Source organism: Coregonus lavaretus, assembly GCF_964263955.1.
Source record: "Coregonus lavaretus genome assembly, chromosome: 17".
Taxonomy (NCBI): Eukaryota; Metazoa; Chordata; class Actinopteri; order Salmoniformes; family Salmonidae; genus Coregonus; species Coregonus lavaretus.
This window is the reverse complement of record NC_140004.1, coordinates 3,701,491-3,728,811: the sequence shown is the minus strand read 5'-3', so window position 1 is coordinate 3,728,811 and position 27,321 is coordinate 3,701,491. Positions and strand designations below refer to the sequence as shown.

The 27,321-nt window shown below is 45.4% G+C and overlaps 1 protein-coding gene across 1 annotated transcript in view; it reads right to left on the bottom strand.

The window, feature by feature from the left end:
- Positions 1 to 527: 527 nt before the first annotated feature.
- LOC311145012 (semaphorin-6A-like) overlaps positions 528 to 27,321 on the bottom strand; it is an 86,724-nt gene continuing 59,930 nt past the window's right edge. Inside the window, exons 16-18 of the mRNA XM_084181221.1 lie at positions 27,223 to 27,272; positions 25,810 to 25,965; positions 528 to 3,925 (exon numbers count right to left, since the gene is read on the bottom strand). Coding sequence (XP_084037347.1) covers positions 2,802 to 3,925; positions 25,810 to 25,965; positions 27,223 to 27,272 — 1,330 coding nt within the window. The 3' untranslated portion in view covers positions 528 to 2,801. The remainder of the gene's footprint in view (positions 3,926 to 25,809; positions 25,966 to 27,222; positions 27,273 to 27,321) is intronic.

The following is a 27,321-nucleotide window of genomic DNA, read 5'->3' as shown; positions in this document are numbered from 1 at the left end:
CTGATTGTGTACTTATTGTGCTCTCTACTACTGACTGTATTGCTATATGAGCTGTGAAAATGTGACTGAAAGGTAATAAAAATGTGAACAAACAATACATGATTGTGAGAGAACAATGACCATTAATGTTAGCATCACATCCTTGTAACCTCATCTCTACGCATGAGTGACTCACCTTCATATCATAAAGGTGATGTTGAATGAATGACTCCAACCTGTAAACCAGAGAATGGCTCCAGACTGATTCTTATCAGCCTGTTTATTCATGCTGAAATACTGCCAATAATTCACCAAAATATCTTGGATCAACATAACATAGGTTTTAAAGCGCTACCTCTTGTACTCTTAGCATAAATAAGATACCAAGACTACAGGACAAAACTCTCAATCTTATGAACCATATCACGGAAGTTAGCTGTATTTTACCATAAATTAAAAGCATTTTATCTGTTCAGCTGTACTAACATCAGAGCGAGCCTCTTTTTTTATAGCATTATTTGCGCTCAAATCAAGGAAATACAACCATCTTCATGACAATTTTTTTTATTTATTACATTTTGCATTTATTAAAGAGAATGTTCTTTACAACATACATTAAGCTGTGAATCAGATGTTAAGTGGAGTAGGGCAAAAAACCTTGTGACATCACAATATCTTACAAGCTTACAAAGTTCAAAACGAGTTGAGAGTCTGTCTCAGTTGCATCTAGCGGTGTATAGCAAGGGTGAAAGACAAAGGCACACACCAAAGAGACCCGCTGTCCACTGTAGCCATGTAGACCGTGGCCAGAGATGCAGTCTGCACTATTGTGGTGGAAAGTTCAAATTACCTTCTATTTACTAAGCCTAATCTGATGATGATGCATGTCGCAGTCACTGCAATCGAACCCTACAAGCATCTATGTACACGTTAGTTCAATTAACACATACTGTATATGCCTCAGAAGTGGAAATATCCTACACGTTCTTCTTGCATTGGCTGTGGATGAGAAATAGTTGGCTTTCCTCCATTGTAAATGTAAATCTGCTCGAGATCAAGAAACTCACCTATCTACACACAATACTAAAGGAGTGCTCTGTTGATTTGGGGAGACGTGGTCAATAGAAAGTGGATCAGATTGGTCAATGAAACTCTCATTCATAAGACCTTGATAAAGAGAGTTAGTACAAATTAAATGACTCTAATCGTCCTGGAACGTGTTTGAAAAAAAGATCTCCTCATATTTTCTATCACAGGAACCAGCCTGCTTTTCACTGCCTAGAAACTGAAGTGTTATCATGTACACTAGGAACCTGGTGCCATGCATGTACTGTCTACTGGTGTGTTTTTCATATGTTAGTGTTTGATTATTGCTGTGCACCAGCAAGACCCTAAGAGGCCCTCTCAAGAACAAACATTAATCCCTCCAATCAAACAGCAAAGTAAAAAATTCAACACAACAACGTCATCGACACTGCCAGCACAACAAAAAGGGTTGCTTTAAGCGCATTATTGGCACAATCAGAAATGAACCACAAAGAAGAATGTGGGGTCTCCTCCCCCCTGTATATTTCTAGGGACCAGAATTGACATAAGAAATTACCAGCTAAAGAAAATGTCACTACTCAGGGTGTAAGGCACAACTTTACATGTGGAAGAGAAACAGGCTATCAACAGATATAATTCAATCAGAGGCCTGAATGACGCCCCTAGAGAAAATGAGACGTTTCCGTACCTGCCAAAATGGCCGCTCTCCACACCTGGCAGAGCGCCCAACATCCTCACACTTCTCTTTTTCATGTGTGGAATTCCACTTTTTTGTTTTTTTCCTAGAGTGAACCTTCTTAGCACACAGTGAGCCAGAAGCCAACTGGGAGAGAGAGACTGCAAAGCCACAGTGCCAAACGTATGTAGATGCCCATGGAGGAGTGATCGAGGGAGTGAGTTTCAGGAGTTCTGTGTTTGTCTTTTTCTGACTCTTTAACATGGGAGGTTCTGCTCCATCATGTAGGTCCCATCTGGCACAGTTAAATAAATATATACTCCATACAGAGGTCACATATATCCCAAGCTTCAAAAACCCAAGGCGCTAGAAGACCTAGTGGACCTTCTGTGTCAAGAAAGTTGTACTGGCTCCAGTTGATTGACTTTAAATAATTTCACACTTGATTAATTCATATTTAAAGAACTCTTCTCTCTGAGCCTAAAAAGTCAGTATTTTCTTCAAAAGCACTTATTAAAAATAAATACAACAAGCTATTACTATTAACAGTCCAATGCAGTAGAAGATTCTCAGACCAAGGCTTTTTTCAACCAACGCAGAACTTGATTGCTGTGTCCAGTAGCTGTAACACTGAGAGGTGTTTCAGTTTTCCACGTAAACTGAAGCTGTCGTTACAGTCAGAGCTCGCTGTGCCCAAGTGCTTGCTGGGAGAACACCCCAGTCCTCACTATACAATTGCTCCACTTTTCTCTCACTGTCTATGTGCTTTTAGCAGTCAGTTAAGAAAACAAAACATCAGTCAAGTCGTAGTGTTCAAAAGTCCAACACAACCACCGTCTTGAATGCTACAGGGGTGACATGTTGCTCGTCAATTAAATATTCATGAGAGTAATTTTCTTCTCAGTAGCAAGTGCTCCGTGTTTCTGAGGAACTGGGAGTCAAAAGCCTGAGCTCAACATCAACCATTTGTAGAATATTTACATATATATATATAAAAGAAAAAAACATATTTAAAAAAGTGTGTTGCATTTGCTGTACACAGACCAAAGACAAAGGGAGATGCAATTGTGTTCCCTGTTTTGTATTCTGAGCGTGCTGATTATGTGCAGGAGTCATTGGAATTGACTTTCGTTGAGAGGGACACTAAAGAGGGTTTGGGCGGGACATCAGGCTTGAGGTGTTTGACCCCGGTCCGGGGCAATGAACCATAAGAGCTCATGCTTGGCTGTCGGGAGAGGGACATCCCCTGGGAATTCATGTGCATGGAGTCCACCCTCTGCGGGGCGGGGGGCGGTGTCTCCACGCGGTTAAAACTTTGGTGTCTGGACAGGTGAGAGGAGTTGGACGAGTTGGTGTTGTGCTTTTTGAAGGCAGAGCCTTTCTGGGCACTCATCGGGTAGCCCCGCTTGTACTCGTGGCCGTAGACGGAGGAGTGCACCTCCAGCCGCTTGCCCATCTGGGGCACAGCAGGGGGGATGGTGAGGGAGGCCTCCCTCTGGGGCACTCGGGGCGGAAGCCCGTCGCTCTCCACCAGGTTGAGGCTGTGGCAGGGGCTCTTTAGGGCCTTGTACTCCAGTGTGGCACCCTGGTCATCCAGGCTCATCTGGCTGAGGTCGCTGCGGTGGGGCTGCTCCACATACTCATGCAGGTAGGCCTGCTGATGCTGGTGCTGGGGCAGGGGAAGCACTACCACACTGGGGATGTGGCCTGGGGAGGCCCTCAGGGGCAGGTCAGTGGGGATGACCGGGGACCCCATGGTTTGCAGGTCCTTGGTACAGGCATTGATCAGATTCTGGTTCCTCTCCCACTCGCGGCTGCCCCGGCTGGGCTTGCGTCGGGGCTGCATGGGAGTGGACTCTGGGGTGGGCATGCCAGCCAGGTCCAGGTGGTGCTGGTCGGCTTTGATCAGCATCTTGCTGTTGGTGAGGCGGCCGTTGTGCATGAGCGGGGTGAGGATGGCCTCAGGGCGACTGTCCTTGGCTCCGGTCTCAAAAAGGCCTGTCAGCTTGGTCACGCTGTTCATGGAGCCCCTCCTGTCGTGGACGTGGTCTTTGTCCTTACGCCCAGACAGCTCAATGTCTCGCCGCCGGTGGTCACACACACAGTAGACAAGGATACCAGAGAAGATGGCGCCCATGGCAAAGGCCAGGATGACAGCGATGGCCAGCAGTGTGACAGGGACCAGCTGGTCACGTCCCTTCTGGTAACTCTCACGGATAACTCCTGCAAAGGCAAGGATGAAATTATTTCAAATATATGAGAAAATAAATTAGTGATCAATGTTCAATCAATCTGAAAATCAAATGGTTAAATTAATTGATGAATAAAGCACAAATAATAAGGAAGCATTTGTCCTTTCTAATTTGTCCTATTCGTAGCAGGACTGTAGCCTCCTGTTTTTGAGAACAATTTATCAGTTTAAATCCAGCCTTACACTTGGCAAAAATTATGTTATGGCATCTACAAAGAATTAAAAGATTAAACATCGGCAGCTGAAATGAAAAACATATATACGATAAATGAACGTTCAAAAGGGAAGCTTATTTGATGCAAATGGGACTCATTTTATATGGCTATGATAAAATCACATATATCAGAGAATATATTACATTTCTGATTAGACCTCCAAATCAAAGGAGCTGTGTCATACATTTCTTAGAGGTCACTTTCCAGGACAAGCAATTCAAAAGAAAAAAAGGAGAAAAAAAAGACAGGTGGTTATATATCTAAAGTGATGATTCAATAAAAGTGCAGCAGAAGAGATGACAAGCATCTTGGCAAAGAAAGGGAGGGAGAAGATATTGCATCAAGTGAAACGGCAATGGGTTAAGTCCTCATCACTGTAAACACGGAGAGCGAAATGATAACCTCCAACTCCTTGATGAATGTGTTACCTAATGCCCATCCATGTTCCTAGAGTTACAGAGCCTTCAGAAAGTATTCCTACCACTTGACTTATTCCAAATTTTGTTGTGTTACAACCTGGATTCAAAATTGATTTTTCTCACCCATCTACACACACTTGACAAAGTGAAAACACATTTATTGAAAATGAAATACAGAAATATCTAATTTACATAAGTATTCACACCCCCGAGTCAATACTTTGTAGAAGCACCTTTGGTCCGATTACAGCTGTGAGTCCACTCCAATTTAGGCCTGTGGTCTCTGTAAGTTATTGTCTTGTGACTGAAATTACATCCGGCGATGTCGTTATATTTGAGAAGTGTTGGACTGAAACGTTTGACTTATAGATAAATAAAGGGCTGAATAGATAACCAAACAGTACTTGAGGTTAGCAGCTCAAAAATAAGAATTTAAGCATACTAATCGTCCACAATGGTGCAGTTCAAAGAGTTGGATTTGACTTGAGAACAACACAGTCAGAGGGTTGAGAATGTCAGACCTAAGCATCCATTGTTGAGAGCGGAGCGCTATGGAGCTGGCAATCCGTCTTCTCACAGTGTAGGAGGAGGGTTAAGGCCTTTCTGAACCAGCAGTGACTTGGTCTCCATCAAACATAGCTCCCCTGCCTAGAGCAACTAGGGGGGATTTAAAAACAACCTCAAGGCCTCCCCAGACCTTTGAAGATTTCTATCTTTCATGTATGAAGTCAATTGTTTCTCATCTTAACTTCAAAGAGGGCGCAACCATAAAGGACACTAGGCCTCAGACAAATCCGAAGATGGCAGGCTTTTAAATCAAGGTGGCTTTCTTCATTTGAAGGGCTCATTCATCAAGTAAACTGACGCTCAACTTTTTACTACTTGGATGTTCTTGGATGACCTTGAGCCCCAGAGTATCAAGGACCGTGTCGAGGCTCGACATTTACAGTGCCTTCACAACCCTTGACTTTTTCCACATTTTGGTGTGTTACAAAGTGGGATTAAAATGGATTTAATTGTCATTTTCTGTCAACGATCTACACAAAATACTATTTAATGTCAAAGTGGATTATGTTTCGAACATTTGTAAACAATTATATCTTGATTAGATAAGTATTCAACCCCCTGAGTCAATACATGTTAGAATCATCTTTAGCAGTGATTACAGCTGTGAGTCTTTCTGAGTAAGTCTCTAAGAGCTTTGCACACCTGGATTGCACATTATTGTTTTAAAAATTCTTCAAGCTTTGTCAAGATGGTTGTTGATCATTGCTAGAGAGATATTTTCAATTCTAGCCATAGATTTTCAAGCGGTTTTTAGTCACAACTTTAACTAGGCCACTCAGGAACATTCAATGTCTTCTTGGTAAGCAATTTCAGTGTACATTTGGCCTTGTGTTTTAGGTTATTGTCCTGCTGAAAGGTGAATGTGTCTCCCAGTGTCACAACTTCCTCCGAAGCTGCCTCCTCTCATTGTTCGGGCAGGCTTCGGTGTTCGTCGTCACCGGCCTTCTAGCCCCTGCCGCTCCTCATCTCATCATTCCATTTGTTTTGTCTTGTTTATTACACACACCTGGTTCATATCCCCTCATCAGTACTGGTATTAGTGTTCCCTCTGCCCCCTTGTCTTTGTGTGTGATTGTTTATTGTGGAGGGTAGAGAAGCTCGGTGGTGCTCCGTGTATTTTGTATCGCCGGGATATTTCCCTGTGTGCCTATGTTGTTTTGGCGCATTTCCGCGTAACTCTGTGTTTCGGAAATAAATCCTGTTATTCTGTGATTTACCCTCCTGCGCCTGACTCCTTCGAAATCACTCATCACAGAATCACACACCCAAGACATGGAGTCAGCAGGAGAGGAGCACATGCCTGGAGTCGTGGCGCGGGTCCGGGAGCATTCTACGATAATAGCCAGCTTGGGAGAAGCGATGGATCGGGTTCTCCAGGTCGTCCAACGCCTGGAGAGAAGAGGACCCAATCTTTCGGGAACAGCTGAGCGACCGGATCCAGCCACCCACACCCCAGCACCCAGAGGTTTTCATATATCCCATCCTAGGGATTTAGCTGGGACAGCTGCCCGCTGCCAGGGATTCCTCCTGCAACTTGATTTATACCTCTCGACCATCAGCCCGGATCCATCGGAGTGGGAGAAGGTGTCTCTCGGGGAAAGCCCTGGAGTGGGCCAACACGGTCTGGAGTGAAGCAGGAGCAGCGTTAGACAACTACGGGGAGTTCGCTCGCCTCTTGCGGGCCGTCTTCGATCACACGCCCGAAGGTAGAGAGGCGGGCAAGCGGCTGGTCCACCTGAGGCAGGGGACGAGGACCGCGCAGGACTTTGCCCTGGAGTTTCGTACTCTAGCGGCTGGGTCCGGGTGGAACGAGCGGGCCCTCATCGACCACTTCCGGTGCCACCTGCGAGAGGACGTCCGAAGGGAGCTACCTGCCGGGACACCACGTTGTCCTTCAATCAACTGGTGGACATGGCAATCTGGTTGGACAACCTGCTGGCTTCTAGAGGACGTCCTGGGAGGGGCCTGCCCGTTTCACCCCCAAGCTACCCCCTTTTGCCTCCAAACATAACGATGGTCATTATGGCCAAACAGTTGTATTTTTGTTTAATCAGACCAGTGGACATTTCTCCAAAAGGTACGATCTTTGTCCCCATGTGCAGTTGCAAACCGTAGTCTGGCTTTTTTATGGCGGTTTTGGAGCAGTAGATTCTTCCTTGATGAGCGGCCTTTCAGGTTATGTCGATATAGGACTCGTTTTACTGTGTATATGGATACTTTTGTACCTGTTTCCTCCAGTATCTTCACAAGGTCCTTTGCTGTTGTTCTGGGATTGATTTGCACTTTTCGCACCAAAGTACGTTAATCTCTAGGAGCCAGAAAGTGTCTCCTTCCTGAGCGGTATGACGGCTGCGTGGTCCCATGGTGTTTATACTTGCGTACTATTGTTTGTACAGATGAACGTGGTACCTTCATTTTTTTTCGGAGGCCTTGGCTGATTTTTTTTATTTTCCCATGATGTCAATGAAAGAGGCACTGAGTTTGAAGGTAGGCCTTGAAATACATCTACAGGTACACCTCCAATTGACTCAAATGATGTCAATTAGCCTATCAGAAGCTTCTAAAGCCATGACATCATTTTCTGGAATTTTCCAAGCTGTTTAAAGGCACAGTCAACTTAGTGTATGTAAACTTCTGACCCACTGGAATTGTGATACAGTGAATTACAAGTGAAATACTCTGTCTGTAAACAATTGTTGGAAAAATTACTTGTGTCATGCACAAAGTAGATGTCCTAATCGACTTGCCAAAACTATAGTTTGTTAACAAGAAATGTGTGGAGTGGTTGAAAAATGAGTTTTAATGACTCCAACCTAAGTGTATGTAAACTTCCGAATTCAACTGTACATTGGTTCCCCTATACATTCCACTCCCCATCAGAGCACTTGACAGTCGACCATTAGGATCCGGGTTTGTTAGGGAAGTTACAGCACCAGTCACTATGGTTAAGCACAAGACCCATCGAGAGCAAGTCACCTTTTTTATTATTGAGTCTCCTGATTTCCCTGTTGTGTTAGGTCTTCCCTGGTTAGCACTACACAACCCCACCTTTTCATGGCCGCAGAGGGTTCTCATGGGGTGGTCGCGAGAGTGTCAGGGTAGGTGTCTAGCTATTTCCATATGGTGCGACCACGGTGGAAAGTCCAGACTCTACCTCCACCGTGCGCATTCCCCCCGAATACCTCGATTTGGCGCACGCGTTTTCCAAAATGCAGGCGACTAAATTACCACCTCATCAGGCGGGGGATTGCGCCATAAACCTCCGGGTAGAAGATGTGCCTCCCAGGAGTTATGTATATCCCCTGTCGCAGGCTGAAACAGAGGCGATGGAGACATACGTCTCCGAGTCCCTGCGCCAGGGGTTCATACGTCCCTCCACTTCGCCCGCCTCCTTGAGGTTCTTTTTTGTGAAGAAGAAAGACGGAGGTCTGCACCCTTTCATTGTTTACCGAGCACTGAACAAGGGGACAAAACATTATAGTTATCCTATACCCCTCATTCCATCTGTAATCAAATCAATGCATGGGGCGCGCTTCTTCACAAAACTAGATATCCGGAGTGCGTACAACCTGGTGCGTGTCCGAGAGCGGTCAGCAATCAGCACAACCCCAGGGCATTACGAATACCTGGTGATGCCGTACGGTTTGATGAATGCTCCATCTGTCTTCCAGTCCTTTATGAACGAGGTGTTTTGGGACATGCTTGGTCGCGGTGTAGTGGTCTACATCGATGACATTCTGGTGTATTCCACTACGCGTGCCGAGCATGTGTCCCTGGTTCGCAAAGTGCTGGGGCGACTGTTGGAACATGACCTTCATGCCAAGGCAGAAAAGTGTCTGTTTTTCCAACAGTCCATCTCCTTCCTCAGATACCGCATTACCACCTCAGGTGTGGAGATGGAGGGAGATCGCATTTCAGCCGTGCGTAATTGGCCGACTCCAAACATGGTATAGGAGGTGCAAGGTCGCAGCTCCCATCACCTCTCTGTTGAAATGTGGGTTGTCTCGGCTCCGCTGGTCTGTTGAGGCTGACAGGGCCTTCAGTAACCTGAGGGTTCTGTTCTCCTCAGCCCCGGTACTGGCCCATCCCGATCCATCACTACCGTTCGTAGTAGAGGTGGATGCGTCTGAGGTAGGGATAGGCTCTGACCTATCTCAACGCTCGGGCACGCCACCCAAGCTCCGCCCCTGTGCCTTCTTCTCCAAGAAGCTCAGCCCGGCGGAGCAGAACTACGACGTTGGTGATCGGGAGCTGGAGGCACTGGCTCGAGGGGGCGAAACACCCTTTCCTCATCTGGATGAACCACTGTAACCTGGAGTACATCCGGGTAGCGAGGAGGCTGAACCCTCACCAGGCCAAGTGGGCCCTATTCTTCACCCAGTTAGATTTTACACTATTTTACATCCCGGGTACGAAGAACGTGAAGGCAGACGCAATGTCACGGCTGTATGACACAGAGGAGAGGCCCATAGAGAACATCCCCATACTCTCGGCCTCCTGCATTGTGGTGCTGGTAGTGTGGGCGTTGGACGCAGACATAGAACGTGCGTTACTCACAGAGCCATCTCCACCTCAGTGCCCAGCTGGGTTGCAGTATGTGCCGTCTCTTGTCCGTAACCGTCTGATATATTGAGCACACACGTCTCCCTCCTCTAGTCACCCAGGTATTGGCCGTACAGTGCGCTGCCTGACCGGAAGGTACTGGTGGCCTACCTTGGCTAAGGATGTGAGGGTGTATGTCTCCTCCTGCTCGGTGTGCACCCAGAGTAAGGCACCTAGGCACCATCCAGCGGGTAAGTTACAGCGCTTACCAGTTCCACAACGGCCATGGTCCCACCTGTGTATTGACTTTCTCACTGATCTTCCCCTCTCTCAGGGTAACATCACCATCCTGGTCGTTGTGAACCGCTTTTCAAAAGCCTGCCGCCTCCTTCCTCTGCCCGGTCTCCCCACGGCCCTGCAGAATGCGGAGGCCCTGTTTACTCACATCTACCGGCACTACGGGGTGCCAGAGGACATAGTGTCTGACCGGGGTCCCCATTTTACATCCAGGGTCTGGAAGGCGTTCATGGAACGTCTGGGGGTCTCGGTCAGCCTGACCTCTGGGTTTCACCCCGAGAGTAATGGGTGGGTGAATCAGGATGTGGGTAGGTTCCTGCGGTCCTACTGCCAGGACCGGCCGGGGGAGTGGTCGGTGTTCTTGCCATGGGCAGAATATGCCCAGAACTCTCTCCGCCACTCCTCCACTAACCTATCGCCATTTCAATGTGTTTTAGGTTTTCAGCCTGTTCAGGCACCGTGGCATCAGAGCCAGACCGAAGCTCCTGCGGTGGATGACTGGTTTCGGCGCGCGGAGGAGACGTAGAACGCTGCTCACCGCCTGCCCTGCCGGAAGCTGAGTCCGCAGTTTGTGGGGCCGTTCAAAATCCTGAGGAGGATAAACGAGGTTACATATAGGTTATTACTCCCTCCAGATTACCGTATTAACCCCTCGCTCCATGTGTCTCTCCTCAGGCCGGTGGTGGCTGGTCCGCTCCAGGAGTCTGAGGTGCGGGAGGTTCCTCCGCCCCCTCTGGACATGGAGGGGGCCCCGGCGTACTCCGTCCGTTCCATCCTGGATTCAAGGCGTGGGGTGGGGGGGCTTCAATACCTCGTGGAGTGGGAGGGGTACGGTCCGGAGGAGCGGTGCTGGGTTCCGGTGAGGGATATCCTTGATCCCTCCCTATTGCGGGATTTCCACAGTCACTATCTGGCTCGCCCTGCTCCATGTCCTCCTGGCCGTCCCCGAGGCCGGTGTCAGCGCGCTGCTGGAGCTGTGCGTCAGGGGGGGGGGGGGGGGTCTGTTGGAAAGCCGTGTGAACCAGGTTTTCCCCTAGGATTTTGCCTGTGCTTCGCTCTATTCCGTTTCTTTTTATCCTAAAAAACTCCCTAGTCCTTGCTGATGACAAGCATACCCATAACATGATGCAGCCATCACCATGCTTGAAAATATGAAGAGTGGTACTCGGTGATGTGTTGTGTTTGCCCCAAACATAACGCTTTGTATTCAGGACATTGTTAATTGCTTTGCCACATTCTTTGCAGTTTTACTTTAGTATCTTATTGCTAATAGGATGCATGTTTTGGAATATTTTTATTCTGTACAGGCTTCATTCTTTTCACACTGTCATTTAGGTTAGTATTGTGGAGTAACTACAATGTTGTTAATCCATTCACAGTTTTCTCCTATCACAGCCATTAAACCCTGTAACCATTTTAAAGTCACCATTGGCCTCATGGTGAAATCCCTGAGCGGTTTCCTTCCGTCCATGCAACTTATTATGTGACTTGTTAAACACATTTTTACTCCTGAACTTATTTAGGCTTGCCATAACACAGGGGTTGAATACTTATTGACTGAAGACATTTCAGCTTTTCAGCTGTAATTAATTTGTAAAGATTTCTAAAAACATAATTCCACTTTGACATTATGGGGTATTGTGTATAGGCCAGTGACAGAAAACCTCAATTTAATCAATTTAAAATTCAGGCTGTGACACAACAAAATGTGGAAAAAGTAAAGAGGTGTGAATACTTTCTGAAGGCACTGTAAAGCAATTTTGATTATTCTTTGCCTAAAAATGTGTTATCTTATCCAAGGTGACTTATATTGTCTAGTTTTGACTCTTCATTGTCAGATTGCAGTGTGAAAAGCCACCAGGAGAATACATTTCATAGCCAACAATCTAATTTGAATTTCATACCTCCAAAAGCCTTGACACATATATTTAATACACATTCCTACAAGTCAAAACAACCCAGCATTTCCTTGTAAATGAGAAACATTGTCATCTAGTGTGACAGAGATGTGTGAACATTCTCATAGACAGTATTTTAATCTGTGTAGCTAGTGGAACCCAGTTATTGCTTATACTGCCTGCTTTGTCTGGGCAGACTTCAAAGCCACTTGTACTTCATAGCGAGGTTTTCCAGGGCTGTAACCTCTGACTGGACCATTACATACACAGGCATTGTCTGAAAATGATACAATCTCAATCACACTGAAATGTGTTCACTGATGTGTCACTGCCACTCGCTGTAAGACTAAACGGTGCTAACACAAAACACAGTACAGACCCCGTTGACTGAAAGGGAGGATGAATGGAAATGCTTTGAGGTTACATCTACCATGCCTTGGAGAGAACCCATTTCTGTGTTCAAAGATCACGGTTGTGGTCATGGTTGTCTTTTCAACTTGGAGGAAGAGGCAGACCATCACATCGAGCTAACTATGTTCACACCATGTGGATCTATTCCGCATCTGCTAGTATTATATGGATGAATCAGTAAAGACTAGTTAATGCCATTATCTCACCACCCAACTCAGGCATTATCAATGTACTACACTCCCAAGATGAAGGAAATTCGCCTACTCTCCAGTCACTGTAAGGTGGGAGTGCTTTGCTTTACCGAAACATGGCTAGATTGTTTGATAAAAAACGCAGAGATTGAAGGTAAAAATGATATAGTAACTAGAAGAGACCGCAATCGCAAAGGCGGGGAAGTTCGTACTTATGTAAGTTCAGATATTGGGTTCAACTACAGATCAGATTTAAGTCATGACGAGACTGAAGCTGTGTGGTTGGACATTCTATTACCAAAATGCAAACCCATTATAGTCAGAACCTGTTACAGACCACCAGACCAGTACAAGTTTTATGAATTGTTGGAGGAGACTTGCTCCAACTGTACAGATTTTGGTAAATTAGAGGTTATTGTTACTGGTGATTTTAGTAGAGAAATTCTTTAAAAGGTCAATATTACTTTTAAAGCTCTTAAGAAATGTTTTAATCTGTTTACCTTACACCAGCTGACACACTGATTAATGAGCCCACCAGGGTCTGACCTTCTACCCAAACCATCATTGACCTCGTGTTGGTTTCAGATAGATCAAGGATATCAAACAGTGGGGTTGTACACTATGGGCTCAGTGATCATTACATACTTTTCTGTAGTAGGAAGGTTCAGAAAAAGTTTATTTTATTGTCATAACTCAATAAAAATGGGGTCTATGAAGAACTATAGCGCAGATGCTTTTGTTAATTGTTTTGAGCAAATTGGACTGGTCTACTGTATTGAAATGCAATGAGGTGGAAAATGCCTGGGGCAATTTTAAATAATTGTTTTTAGTTGCTGTTGACAAGCTGGCTACAGATATTTTTTGAATTAAGCAAAGAACACAACCATGGATAAACAATAACATTTTAAAGGCAATTAAGCTAAGAAATGAACGCTTTCTGGAGATCAGGAAATCCAAGGCAGATTATGTTTTTATAAACTATAAGAAATGAAGAAATTAGGCTAACAGTATGATAGAGAAGGCCAGGAAAGATTGTTTTAATGACAAAATAGTTGAAAATAGGAACAATCCGAGTAAATTATGGAAGTGTCTGAAGCTGTTAGGTTATAGTAACAGAACAAAGCTCAAAATCTTAGCCTGGACATTGGAGGAAAGGTTACATCAGACAAGACCATGGTTGCAGATCGTCTGAATAGCTACTTTACATCTATAGCTAACACATTAGTTAGCAAGTTACCTGGTCAATCAGGTTGTTATTGGGAGAGTCAAGTCCAGCAGTTTAGAGTTTTACTCAAAAAAGTGTCTGAGTCAACTGTGCTAAAGAAGCTGAAAGACTTGACCATTCCAAAGCAACTGTCCTTGACAACATTCCTGCCAGATTTCTAAGGGATGCTGCGGTAATTATCACCCCCTGTCACGCCCTGGCTCTGGGGACTCTAGTATGTTGAGCCAGGGTGTGAGTTTTCATTTGTGTTTGTTCTAGTTGTTGTATTTCTATGTTGGCCAGGGTGGCTCCCAATCAGAGACGGCTGTAGCTCGTTGTCTCTGATTGGGAGCCATACTTAAGTAGCCGTTAGGCATTCATTTGGTGTGGTTTCTTGTTCCGTGTTGGTTTGTGTATGTAACCAGGGACGTCACGTTTTCGTTTTGTTCGTGTGATACTTTCTATAAATAAATATGTTCGCATTCCACGCTGCGCCTTGGTCCTCCTCTGTTCCCGACGATCGTGACAGAAGAAACCACCAAGACTGGACCAAGCAGCGTGTCCAGGAGCCATCGCCAGGGAGATCTCTAGCAGATCTCCTTCGCCTCCTCGACTGGGTCAAGCCGGGTGAGGAAGAGAAGGGCCGGACTTGGAAGCAGAAGGGCGAAAGTCTGGCGAGGGACATGGAGACCTGGTCCACGGGTAGGAGAGACGCCCAGAAATTTTTTAGGGGGGGGCTCACGCCGTGGACGACGGGGCAGCAGGGGGCCGCGATGGAGCGGTTAGTAGAGGAGGCCGCCAGGTTACGGGGGCCACTGGTCACTAAAGGGGAGGAGAGTGTAGAGGCACGGCGAGAGGTACTGGGGTGTGTTACCAGTCCGGTCCATTCCTGATCCCCGCGTAGGGCCAGTGGTGTGTGTCCCCAGTACAGTCCGGCCTGTTCCTGTCCCTCGCACCGAGCCTGTGGTGTGCGTCGCCAGCGCGGTTCGGCCCGTCCCTGCTCCCCGCACCAAGCCAATGGTGCGCGTCGTCAGCCCGGTCCGGCCTGTACCTGCTCCCCGCACCAAGCCAATGGTGCGCGTCGCCAGCCCGGCCCGGCCTGTTCCTGCTCCCCGCACCAAGCCAATGGTGCGTTTCGTCAGCCCAGCTCGGCCCGCTCCTGCTCCCCGCACCAAGTCAGTGGTGCGCTTCGTCAGCCCGGCTCGGCCCGCTCCTGCTCCCCGCACCAAGTCAGTGGTGCGTTTCGTCAGCCCAGCTCTGCCCGCTCCTGCTCCCCGCACCAAGTCAGTGGTGCGCTTCGTCAGCCCGGCTCGGCCCGTTCCTGCTCCCCGCACCAAGTCAGTGGTGCGCTTCGTCAGCCCGGTCCGGCCCGTTCCTGCTCCCCACACCAAGCCAGTGGTGTGCGTCGTCAGTCCGGCACAGCCCGTGCCTGTTCCACCGGTGCCTGGTTCAGCACGGGTCAGCTGCTTCACGCCGGAGCTAGAGCAATCCGCTCCACCAGTGTGCAGTCCAGCTCCGGTCAGCAGGGCCAGACCGGACCAGGGGTACTTTGGGGGGTTAGAGAGGGAGTGGGGATCATGCCCGGAGCCGGATCCGCCGTCAAGGCGGAGTGCCCACCCGGTCCCTCCCCTGTGGTATTTGGTTGGCGCGGTCGGAGTCCGCGCCTTTAGGGGGGGGGTACTGTCACGCCCTGGCTCTGGGGACTCTAGTATGTTGAGCCAGGGTGTGAGTTTTCATTTGTGTTTGTTCTAGTTGTTGTATTTCTATGTTGGCCAGGGTGGCTCCCAATCAGAGACGGCTGTAGCTCGTTGTCTCTGATTGGGAGCCATACTTAAGTAGCCGTTAGGCATTCATTTGGTGTGGTTTCTTGTTCCGTGTTGGTTTGTGTATGTAACCAGGGACGTCACGTTTTCGTTTTGTTCGTGTGATACTTTCTATAAATAAATATGTTCGCATTCCACGCTGCGCCTTGGTCCTCCTCTGTTCCCGACGATCGTGACACCCCCTTTGTAACTCACATTGTAAATCTGTCTATTGAACTAGGGTGTTTTCCCAGTGAACTAAAACTTGCAAGGGTCATTCCTCTATATAAAAAAGAGAATAAGTTAAATCATGGAAACTATTGGCCTGTCTCAATCCTGTGTGTTTTATCGAAGGTCATGGAAAAGATTATGTTCGAGCAGATTGACAGTTATATTTCCTTAGATAACCTACTATATGAGCTCCAATCTGGCTTTAGGAAATCCCGACACTTGCCTACTATATCTAACTTACCACATCAAGAAGGAAGTAGACGGAGGGAAATGTTGTGGTATGGTTATGTTAGATCTTCAAAAGGCATTGGATGGGACCCTGTCTAAACCCAAAACTTTGAACTGCAGTGTACCCCATGGGAGTGTGCTGGGTCCACTTTTCTTTCTACTGTATATAAATGATCTGAAATCTGTCTGTACATGTGACCTTTTCCTATATGCAGATGATTCTGCACTGTTGGTTTCCCACAAAGCCGTCAATGCTGAACTTATGAATGTCAGTAAATGGTTATATGACAATAAGCTGTCACTCCACCTTGGAAAAACAGAGTCCATCTTGTACAGGTCCAAAGTGAAACTGAGGAAATCCAGTGACTTTAAGGGGGTAATAGGTGGCATAGTAGTCACGGCAAAAGACTCAGTTAATTATCTTGGATGTGTGCTAGATAACCATCTGACAAAGGAGAGCGTGGCACAAAAGGTTCTCTCCAAAGTTAACCATAACATTTCTGGCAAGAACTTCCACATTTCTGGATAAGAATGCAATGGTGGCATTGGCAGGGGCTCTTGTTTAGCAAAAATTAGTCAGGATTATTCTTAAACTTCCAGTACATACTCATTTTGACCATTCCCACTTTGAAAACCTCAGATGGCTCAAAGTGGAGGAGAGAGTACTTACAGTGCATTCAGAAAGTATTCAGACCCTTTGACTTTTTCCACATTTTGTTAAGTTACAGCCTTATTCTAAGATGTATTAAATAAATGTTTTCCCTCATCTATCTACACACAATACCCTATAATGACAATGACAAAGTGAAAAACGTTTTTATTGTTATTTGTTGCAAATTTATTAAAAAAAAAAAACAGAAATACCTTATTTACATAAGTATTCAGACCCTTTGCTATGAGACTCAAAATTGAGCTCAGGCGCATCCTGTTTCCATTGATCATCCTTGAGATGTTTCTACAACTTGATTGGAGTACACCTGTGGTAAATTCAATTGATTGGACATGATTTGGAAAGGCAAACACCTGTTTATATAAGGTCCCACAGTTGACAGTGCATGTCAGAGCAAAAACCAAGCCATGAGGTCGAAGGAATTGTCCGTAGAGCTCCAAGACAGGATTGTGTCGAGGCACAGATCTGGGGAAGGGTACCAAAAAATGTCTGCAGCATTGAAGGTCCCCAAGAACACAGTGGCCACCATCATTCTTAAATGGAAGAAGTTTGGAACCACCAAGACTCTTCCTAGAGCTGGCCGCCCGGCCAAACTGAGCAATCGGGGGAGAAGGGCCTTGGCCAGGGAGGTAACCAAGATCCCAATGGTCACTTTGACAGAGCTACAGAGTTCCTCTGTGGAGATGGGAGAATCATCTCTGCAGCACTCCACCAATCAGGCCTTTATGGTAGAGTGGCCAGACGGAAGCCACTCCTCCGTAAAAGGAACATGACAGCCTGCTTGGAGTTTGCCAAAAGGCACCTAAAGGACTCTCAGACCATGAGAAACAGGATTCTCTGGTCTGAAGAAACCAAGATTGAACTCTTTGGCCTGAATGCCAAGCGTCACGTCTGGAGGAAACCTGGCACCATCCCTACGGTGAAGCATGGTGGTGGCAGCATCATGCTGTGTGAATGTTTTTCAGTGGCAGAGACTTGTCAGGATCGAGGGAAAGATGAACGGAGCAAAGTACAGAGAGATCATTGATGAAAACCTGCTTCAGAGCGCTCAGGACCTCAGACTGGGGCGAAGGTTCACCTTCCAACAGGACAACAAACCTAAGCACACAGCCAAGACAATGCAGGAGTGGCTTCGGGACAAGTCTCTGAATGTCCTTGAGAGCCCAGACTTGAACCCGATCGAACATCTCTGGAGAGACCTGAAAATAGCTGTGCAGCGACGCTCCCCATCCAACCTGACAGAGCTTGAGAGGATCTGCAGAGAATAATGGGAGAAACTCCCCAAATACAGCTGTGTCAAGCTTGTAGCGTCATACCCAAGAAGACTTGAGGCTGTAATCGCTGCCAAAGGTGTTTCAACAAAGTACTGAGTAAAGGGTCTTAATACTTATGTAAATGTGATATTTCAGTTTTTATTTTTAATACATTTGCAAATATTTCTAAAAACCTGTTTTTGCTTTGTCATTATGGGGTATTATGTGTAGATTTATGAATAAAATAACTATTTCATCCATTTTAGAATTAGGCTATAACATAAAAAAATGTGGAAAATGTCAAGGGGTCTGAATACTTTCCGAATGCACTGTATGTAACTACTTTAATTTGATCCGGGATAACAATAACTATTCCACTAGAAGAAGTGAAACTGACACTCTTCCTTTTAGATGTAATAATGGTATGGGGAAAGAAACCTTTTTGTACTCAGCTGCTATTCTTTGGAATAGTCTTCCAAGAATTTGAAACGTATAACCTCCATAGGCTGTTTGAAGTTCTCACAGAAAAAATTGCTAAATAGTAGCATGTCTCAAAAGTGAGTCGTAAGATTATAGTACGTGGGTGAGAAGGAAATGCCTGGGATAGCATATGGTCTGCATTTTGATACCTATTGTGTATCATATTGTGATTGTCATGTATACAGTTGAAGTCTGAAGTTTACATACACCTTAGCCAAATACATTTAAACTCAGTTTTTCACAATTCCTGACATTTAATCATAGTAAAAATTCCCTGTCTTAGGTCAGTTAGGATCACCACTTTATTTTAAGAATGTGAAATGTCAGAATAATAGTAGAGAGAATGATTTATTTCAGCTTTTATTTCTTTCATCACATTCCCAGTGGGTCAGAAGTTTACATACACTCAATTAGTATTTGGTAGCATTGCCTTTAAATTGCTTAACTTGGGTCAAACGTTTTCGGTAGCCTTCCACAAGCTTCCCACAATAAGTTGGGTGAATTTTGGCCCATTCCTCCTGACAGAGCTGGTGTAACTGAGTCAGGTTTGTAGGTCTCCTTGCTTGCACAGGCTTTTTCAGTTCTGCCCACACATTTTCTATAGGATTGAGGTCAGGGCTTTGTGATGGCCACTCCAATACCTTGACTTTGTCTCCTTAAGCCTTTTTGTCACAACTTTGGAAGTATGCTTGGGGTCATTGTCCATTTGGAAGACCCATTTGCGACCAAGCATTAACTTCCTGACTGATTTTGTGAAGTGCACCAGTCCCTCCTGCAGCAAAGCACACCCACAGCATGATGCTGCCACCCCTGTGCTTCACGGTTGGGATTGTGTTCTTTGGCTTACAAGCGCCCCCCTTTTTCCTCCAAACATAACGATGGTCATTATGGCCAAAGATTTCTATTTTTGTTTAATCAGACCAGAGGACATTTCTCCAAAAAGTACGATCTTTGTCACCATGTGCAGTTGCAAACCGTAGTCTGGCTTTTTTATGGAGGTTTTGGAGCAGTGGCTTCTTCCTTGCTGAGCAGCCTTTCAGGTTATGTCGATATAGGACCTGTTTTACTGTGGATATAGATGATTTTGTACCTGTTTCCTCCGGCATCTTCACAAGGTCCTTTGCTGTTGTTCTGGGATTTATTTGCACTTTTTGCACCAAAGTACTAGGAGACAGAACGCGTCTCCTTCCTGAGCGGTATGACGGCTGTGTGGTCCCATGGTGTTTATACTTGCGTACTATTGTTTGTACAGATGAACGTGGTACCTTCAGGCATTTGGAAATTGCTCCCAAGGATGAACCAGACTTGTGGAGGTCTACCATTTTTTGGCTGATTTATTTTGATTTTGAGGCACTGAGTTTGAAGGTAGGCCTTGAAATACATCCACAGGTACACCTCCAATTGACTCAAATGTTGTCAATTAGCCTATCAGAAGCTTCTAAAGCCATGACATCATTTTCCTGAATTTTCCAAGCTGTTTAAAGGCACAGTCAACTTAGTGTATGTAAACTTCTGACCCACTGGAATTGTGATACAGTGAATTATAAGTGAAATAATCTGTCTGTAAACAATTGTTGGAAATATTACTTGTGTCATGCACAAAGTAGATGTCCTAACCGACTTGCCAAAACTATAGTTTGTTAACAAGACATTTGTGGAGTGGTTGAAAAATGAGTTTTAATGACTCCAACCTAAGTGTATGTAAACTGTTTATTATGGATTGATTGTTGTATATATTAGGGGTATGTGAGACAAGGGAGATGTACCTGTCCAGAGTTGTTTATTAGGAAATGGAACTTTACTAATTAGCTGATTTTATGAAACAAGCAACAATAATAATAATAATAATAAATTCAATCAATTAACATACAGTGCATTCAGAAAGTATTCATACCCACATTTTCTTGTGTTACAGCCTAAATTCAAAATTGATTAATTTGATTTTATTTCTCACCCATCTATTCACAATACCACATAATGACAAAGTGAAAACATGTTTTTAGAAATGTTTGCAAATGTATTGAATTTTAAATACAGAAATATCTCATTTACATAAGTATTCCCCCAGCGGGCCGCATTGAATGGGCCTTGAGTTTGACACGTGCTCTAGTTGATTGGGCATATATCCTTCTCTGTTGGCTGCGTTTACACAGGCAGCGCAATTTTGATATTTCTTCCACTAATTGGTATTTTGACCAATCACATCAGATCTTTTCACATCAGCCTTGGAGTCATGGCTACATGAGTATCTATAATGACTCCTTTTGTCAAACAATTACAACTGAAAGACCACCGATTTATGATCGAGAACACTGTGCTCAAGCTAAGCATGTGAAGATCTATTCAAATCAAACTTATGCTGCGGAAATGATTCATTCATTTAATTGTAGCGCAATTTACGGTGAAACTTAGAAAAAGACAAAGAGGAAAGCCGGAAGTCCCATCTGGATACTGTGGGATGCAGGGGCACTGTACTGTATGTGGTCTCTGAGGCAAAAGAAAATGACAACCTAGCGGGGTAACATAATGCTAATGGAGAGGAAGGAAACCCGTGGCTTAAAGCTTGACATAAATGGCGGAAGTGCGCAATAGTAAAAGTAACAGGTCAGATTATTTTTTCAGACTTCTGCAAACAATATTACTGAAAAGCCGAAATAAATGAAACATATATTGACTCAATAGGAGATGGCATATCATTGTTTCTCTCAGTTCACCTAAATATTACAGTGCAGTATATACAATCAGAGGCTTCCTGAGTAATTCTGTTATTTAGACGTTACAATATAGGAAATCGGATCGTTGAGCAGTTTTTCATTTCGATTATCGCCTTTATTCAGACTTTCCTAGTAGACTTTCCAGCATGATAATGGTGAGTGTTCAAGCTGAAATGACATCTTGGCACAGTAATTGGCACCACTCCGAGGTTGTGCCCCTATCATGCCACTCTCCTTGGTACACAGGTGCCAGGCAACTGAAGCTGAAAATAACCGGTCTAGATGCAACTGGCAAACTGTCTGTCTATTCCAAGTGTAAAATACCAACACTGAAGGTAGTGAAAAAATATCAGAATTGGGTTGCCTGTCTAAACACAGCCAATGATGTTCCTGTGTAACTTCATTGGGTTAAACAATACAACACAAAATATGTACCCATAATATGTTTCATACACTTCTACCCTTGATGGTTCAGAAGCAGATTATTTATTTTCATAAACACAGATGCCATTCAAACCTGAGCCCTCCCTCCCTCCCTCCCTCCCTCCCTCCCTCCCTCCTTCCTTCCTTCCTTCCTTCCTTCCTTCCTTCCTTCCTTCCTTCCTTCCTTCCTTCCTTCCTTCCTTCCTTCCTCCCTTCCCTTCCCTCCCTCCCTCCCTCCCTCCCTCCCTCCCTCCCTCCCTCCCTCCCTCCCTCCCTCCCTCCCTCCCTCCATTCCTTCCTTCCTTCCTTCCTTCCTTCCTTCCTTCCTTCCTTCCTTCCTTCCTTCCTTCCTTCCTTCCTTCCTTCCTTCCTTCCTTCCCTTCCCTTCCCTTCCCTTCCCTTCCCTTCCCTTCCCTTCCCTTCCCTTCCCTTCCCTCCCCCTCACTCTGTCTGGATAGCTTTTATAATGAACCCATAAATTGGAGAGACACACAGAGATGGCCACAGGTCGGCGGGGCAGAGGAGGGAGCGAGGGGGAGGATGGGACTCATTCCCTCAGACAGGGCAGGGGATAGATAGATAGATATGGCTCCAGTTGGTAGAGGGTAGGATGCTCTATAAATATGGTTAGTAATACATTTGCACTACATAAAGGTACAGCCTTGGAACATTCCATCTCAACAGATGAAAGGTCCTGTGGAAGGGAGACGGTTCACAATGGTAGCAGATGGTGGTGCGGGGGGAGGTAGAGGGGGAGGGAGGGTCGCGGGAGGGAGAGGTGGGATATCACACGGATAGATGAGCCCAGACACAACGGTGCTCAAATGTACTGGGAAAACCAGCAATGGCCACCAAGCAACATTGAACTACTAAATATCCACTGTGCGGATACTCATTATTATACCATTCTAATCATTCCAATGTGTTGCCCTAATATACAGTGGGGGGAAAAAGTATTTAGTCAGCCACCAATTGTGCAAGTTCTCCCACTTAAAAAGATGAGAGAGGCCTGTAATTTTCATCATAGGTACACGTCAACTATGACAGACAAAATGAGAAAAAAAATCTAGAAAATCACATTGTAGGATTTTTTATGAATTTATTTGCAAATTATGGTAGAAAATAAGTATTTAGTCAATAACAAAAGTTTCTCAATACTTTGTTATATACCCTTTGTTGGCAATGACACAGGTCAAACGTTTTCTGTAAATCTTCACAAGGTTTTCACACACTGTTGCTGGTATTTTGGCCCATTCCTCCATGCAGATCTCTTCTAGAGCAGTGATGTTTTGGGGCTGTCGCTGGGCAACATGGACTTTCAACTCCCTCCAAAGATTTTCTATGGGGTTGAGATCTGGAGACTGGCTAGGCCACTCCAGGACCTTGAAATGCTTCTTACGAAGCCACTCCTTCGTTGCCCGGGCGGTGTGTTTGGGATCATTGTCATGCTGAAAGACCCAGCCACGTTTCATCTTCAATGCCCTTGCTGATGGAAGGAGGTTTTCACTCAAAATCTCACGATACATGGCCCCATTCATTCTTTCCTTTACACGAATCAGTCGTCCTGGTCCCTTTGCAGAAAAACAGCCCCAAAGCATGATGTTTCCACCCCCATGCTTCACAGTAGGTATGGTGTTCTTTGGATGCAACTCAGCATTCTTTGTCCTCCAAACACGACGAGTTGAGTTTTTACCAAAAAGTTATATTTTGGTTTCATCTGACCATATGATATTCTCCCAATCCTCTTCTGGATCATCCAAATGCACTCTAGCAAACTTCAGACGGGCCTGGACATGTACTGGCTTAAGCAGGGGGACACGTCTGGCACTGCAGGATTTGAGTCCCTGGCGGCGTAGTGTGTTACTGATGGTAGGCTTTGTTACTTTGGTCCCAGCTCTCTGCAGGTCATTCACTAGGTTCCCCCGTGTGGTTCTGGGATTTTTGCTCACCATTCTTGTGATCATTTTGACCCCACGGGGTGAGATCTTGCGTGGAGCCCCAGATCGAGGGAGATTATCAGTGGTCTTGTATGTCTTCCATTTCTTAATAATTGCTCCCACAGTTGATTTCTTCAAACCAAGCTGCTTACCGATTGCAGATTCAGTCTTCCCAGCCTGGTGCAGGTCTACAATTTTGTTTCTGGTGTCCTTTGACAGCTCTTTGGTCTTGGCCATAGTGGAGTTTGGAGTGTGACTGTATGAGGTTGTGGACAGGTGTCTTTTATACTGATAACAAGTTCAAACAGGTGCCATTAATACAGGTAACGAGTGGAGGACAGAGTAGCCTCTTAAAGAAGAAGTTACAGGTCTGTGAGAGCCAGAAATCTTGCTTGTTTGTAGGTGACCAAATACTTATTTTCCACCATCATTTGCAAATAAATTCATTAAAAATCCTACAATGTGATTTTTTTTTCTCAATTTGTCTGTCATTGTTGACGTGTACCTATGATGAAAATTACAGGCCTCTCTCATCTTTTTAAGTGGGAGAACTTGCACAATTGGTGGCTGACTAAATACTTTTTTTCCCCACTGTATATTGGTATTGTAATATTCATTAACAGATCCCACCAATGAGTGATCTTTGAAATAGAAAGTTGGAATTTCATATCATTTTAATTGCTAGCAAGGATTAATCTGGGGGCTCAGAATTTGGGGAGTTATACATCTGCAATATTTATAGTTTAATTGTTGAATTAATGTCAATGCAACTTCATTTAGTTCAAAACATCTGGTGATGAAGAATTCAGATTTCTCTGTACTTTATGTACAGTATTCATGTTCATTTGGCTAAGATGGAGGTTTGATGGTTATGCTAAGAGACAGTTGCTGTCAGACCCTATAACCTTAATGTGTTAGATTGGCACTCAGCTCTACCATTGTGTTTGCTGTGTTTTCACAGTACATTCGGCACCTGGAGCTAGGAATGAGAAGAGAAGTGCACCTGCACAGGGGAAAGAGGGATAAGAACATAAGGAGATGAGTACTGCTGAAAGTGGTGCTCAATTGCCATGCAGCGACGGTTTAAGCTGCATGATGGCAAAATGGTGCTTAATACCATCAAAGCAATCCAAGCAAGTACATAAATAGTCAAGCCAGAGTTTAAAAACATGCAAACAGTCACAGAACCAAAACAGACAATATCATCAGAGCTCACTTTCAAAGCAGCTAGAGCAGAAAGTGAACTGATAATACTGAGACAAGTTGCAAAAGTGACGTTGAAAAGAAAAGAGAAAAAAAATACTATGAGAAGCTTGAGTTTGAATGTGAGCCCTTGTTGCTGTTAACTCGGTTGCCATGATGGACGGGGCCAGCCAGAACCCAGGTAACAGCAACGAGGGTAGCAACACCATGCTGTATTCTCTGCCACCATTGTGTCTGTCTGGTCTGCCTACAGGTGTCTGCTTCCAGAGAGGAGAGTGACAGGAGAGAGACAGCTTGCTCACTGAGCTTCACCTAGACTGCATCCCCATTCTCCATTCTCCATCCTTCCACTCTTTTCTCACAATTCCCATCATGGATGGTGACAATGACAATGGTGGAAACTCCCTCCTGTCAATATTTTCACCAATGCTTTCAAATCTGTGATGGGAAGTGCTCACTTCAGGAGAAGGGTGGAGAATTGTGACGCATCCCTAGAGTACAACCCCAGAGACCCCACACACTGCCACGCACCAGAGAGAGAGATATACTCTCTGATGACCTCACCCTAACACACACACACAGTCCTCTAGCTGCACTCCTCATTGGTGTGTGTGTGTGTGTTTTGTGGATATCTACAAGGCCACCTCTAATCACCCTTATTGATTATCAATATCTACTTATGGCAGCCACTCATCTAATAAGATGACTCAGGTAATGTACCAAGGAGACATTACATTTGGTGTAATGGAACTTCTAATGGTTTTCCTGCTCTATTACGGTACATGACATTGATCATGCCAGTGTAATCACGGCTGTGTTTTCTCCCGGCGTCTTTATGTGTCTGGGTTTAAAGTGACCTTGAGCCAGCTGGGATGTTAACACGGCAAAAAAGGGCATTCAATGTCATGTCCCTGCACAAGATAAAGCTGGGGCCATCTTCTTGTGGAAATAAATACAGTGAAATCTTCATTTTTTTCCTGAAGCGTAATGGTCTGTATATTACATCTCCTCAGGGACATTAGAGTCTTTGTTTAATAAATCTCTCTCTCCAGGGCGTGGCAATTTGTTCTCTCCTGACACTGTTACAGTTCCGGGCTAGTCAGCTGGAAGCAGACCCAGTTAATCTCATCCCTGCCACTGGAGAAATGGACTTTTCTATTCCAAGGCTTACCATTGGCATCCTGCTGGGTCTGAGAGGGCACCGCCATATAGGGGTCCCTGTTATCTGAGGGCATGGGGGTGTCCGCCTGCTCCACCATGCCGCCCCGACCCAGTGGTCCTCCTGCAGGGGGGTGGGCTGTGGTGGGGAATGGGAGGGTGGGATGGCCTGCAGGACACAACACAGGTTAACTCTCCTCACACTCTCTTTCACACAGATGTACATACGCACACACTCGAGGGGCAGATGGGCTGTGCGAAGCTACAAGACAGTGTGCCTGCCTCCCTGCCTAGTGAGGCGACCCTGGGCAACTCATTACTGGGCCCTCTATCTTCAGAGAGCTGTGGCCTTGCAGGGAGGCAGAGAGAGAGAGAGTCTCTGAGGAGAGGAGAACCTTTCCTTTTCTCACTCACATGTCACGCTGCCGCTGGCTCGAACTGAACCGCCTCTCACACAATCACCTCAGGGAGGCATACCTTTGATATGAAGAGCAAGAAAAAGCCCTATCCCTCCCTAACAATCCTCCCTTCTCTTCTCGTCCCAGGCTCTCCTCCACCCACTACGTTTCAATGTCAATCCATCAGCTATATTTAGTAGAGCTCTTTGAAAAAGCCCAACAACATGACCAAATTAATCATGAGGGGTTATTAAGATATTAATGTCCTCTAACCTAAATTACCCTTCTGATTACACTCCTTAAGGACACCCTGCACTGCTGGCCTATCACTGGCCACAGTTAAAACAGGACTAAAATTAGACCCTACCATACTCTGTTATTTTTCTATGTTGTATCAATATCAATATTCGTTCTACCTCCGCCTTCAGCTCCAGTCTGTATATTTTGGTGGCTCCTCTGACAAGAAAACCATATAAATCACATTATCAAATTATCACATTACCATCCCCACGTCTCTCCTGTTTAGAGCAATAATTTGAGGCTACTCCCAGGCGGTGAGCGGCCATACTGTAATCAACAGCTCGTATGTTAATCAGGCCATCTCACAGTAAACCATTTTAACACGCTTTCTCATGAGTGGTGGTTGCGGATAGAGAGGCTGGTGGGGAGGGGGAGAGGTGGTAGGGGGCTGGGATTGTTGCTGTTGGTCTTCCATGCACAACAGCCCCGCAGCCTCCGCGTGGCAATCATTAAAATGATTTATTTAACAATGCACCGTGGGCTGAGAGATTAGTGTGACAGGACTATTTTATAATTAATTTTCCACGGCCAGGGGAAGTGCAATTCAGGCAGATGACAAACATACAGAGGCGGAGGATCGGCTCCTCGGAACATAAAATCCTAAACTGCCGACTTGTGCAGATCCCTTTTCCTCTTCAATATAATATCAACAGTCTGTGTCGGAACCTGAAATGCTTGGGTTTGACTGCCTCAAAAACAAAGTCAGACCTTGGGTAGAATAAACACACTTCTGTTGGGCTGCATTGAAATAGCAAACGCTTTGTATTTGACCCGAAATCTGACAGGAAGAAATTGGGGAACACAGTAGGGGGAGAAACACAGGGGGG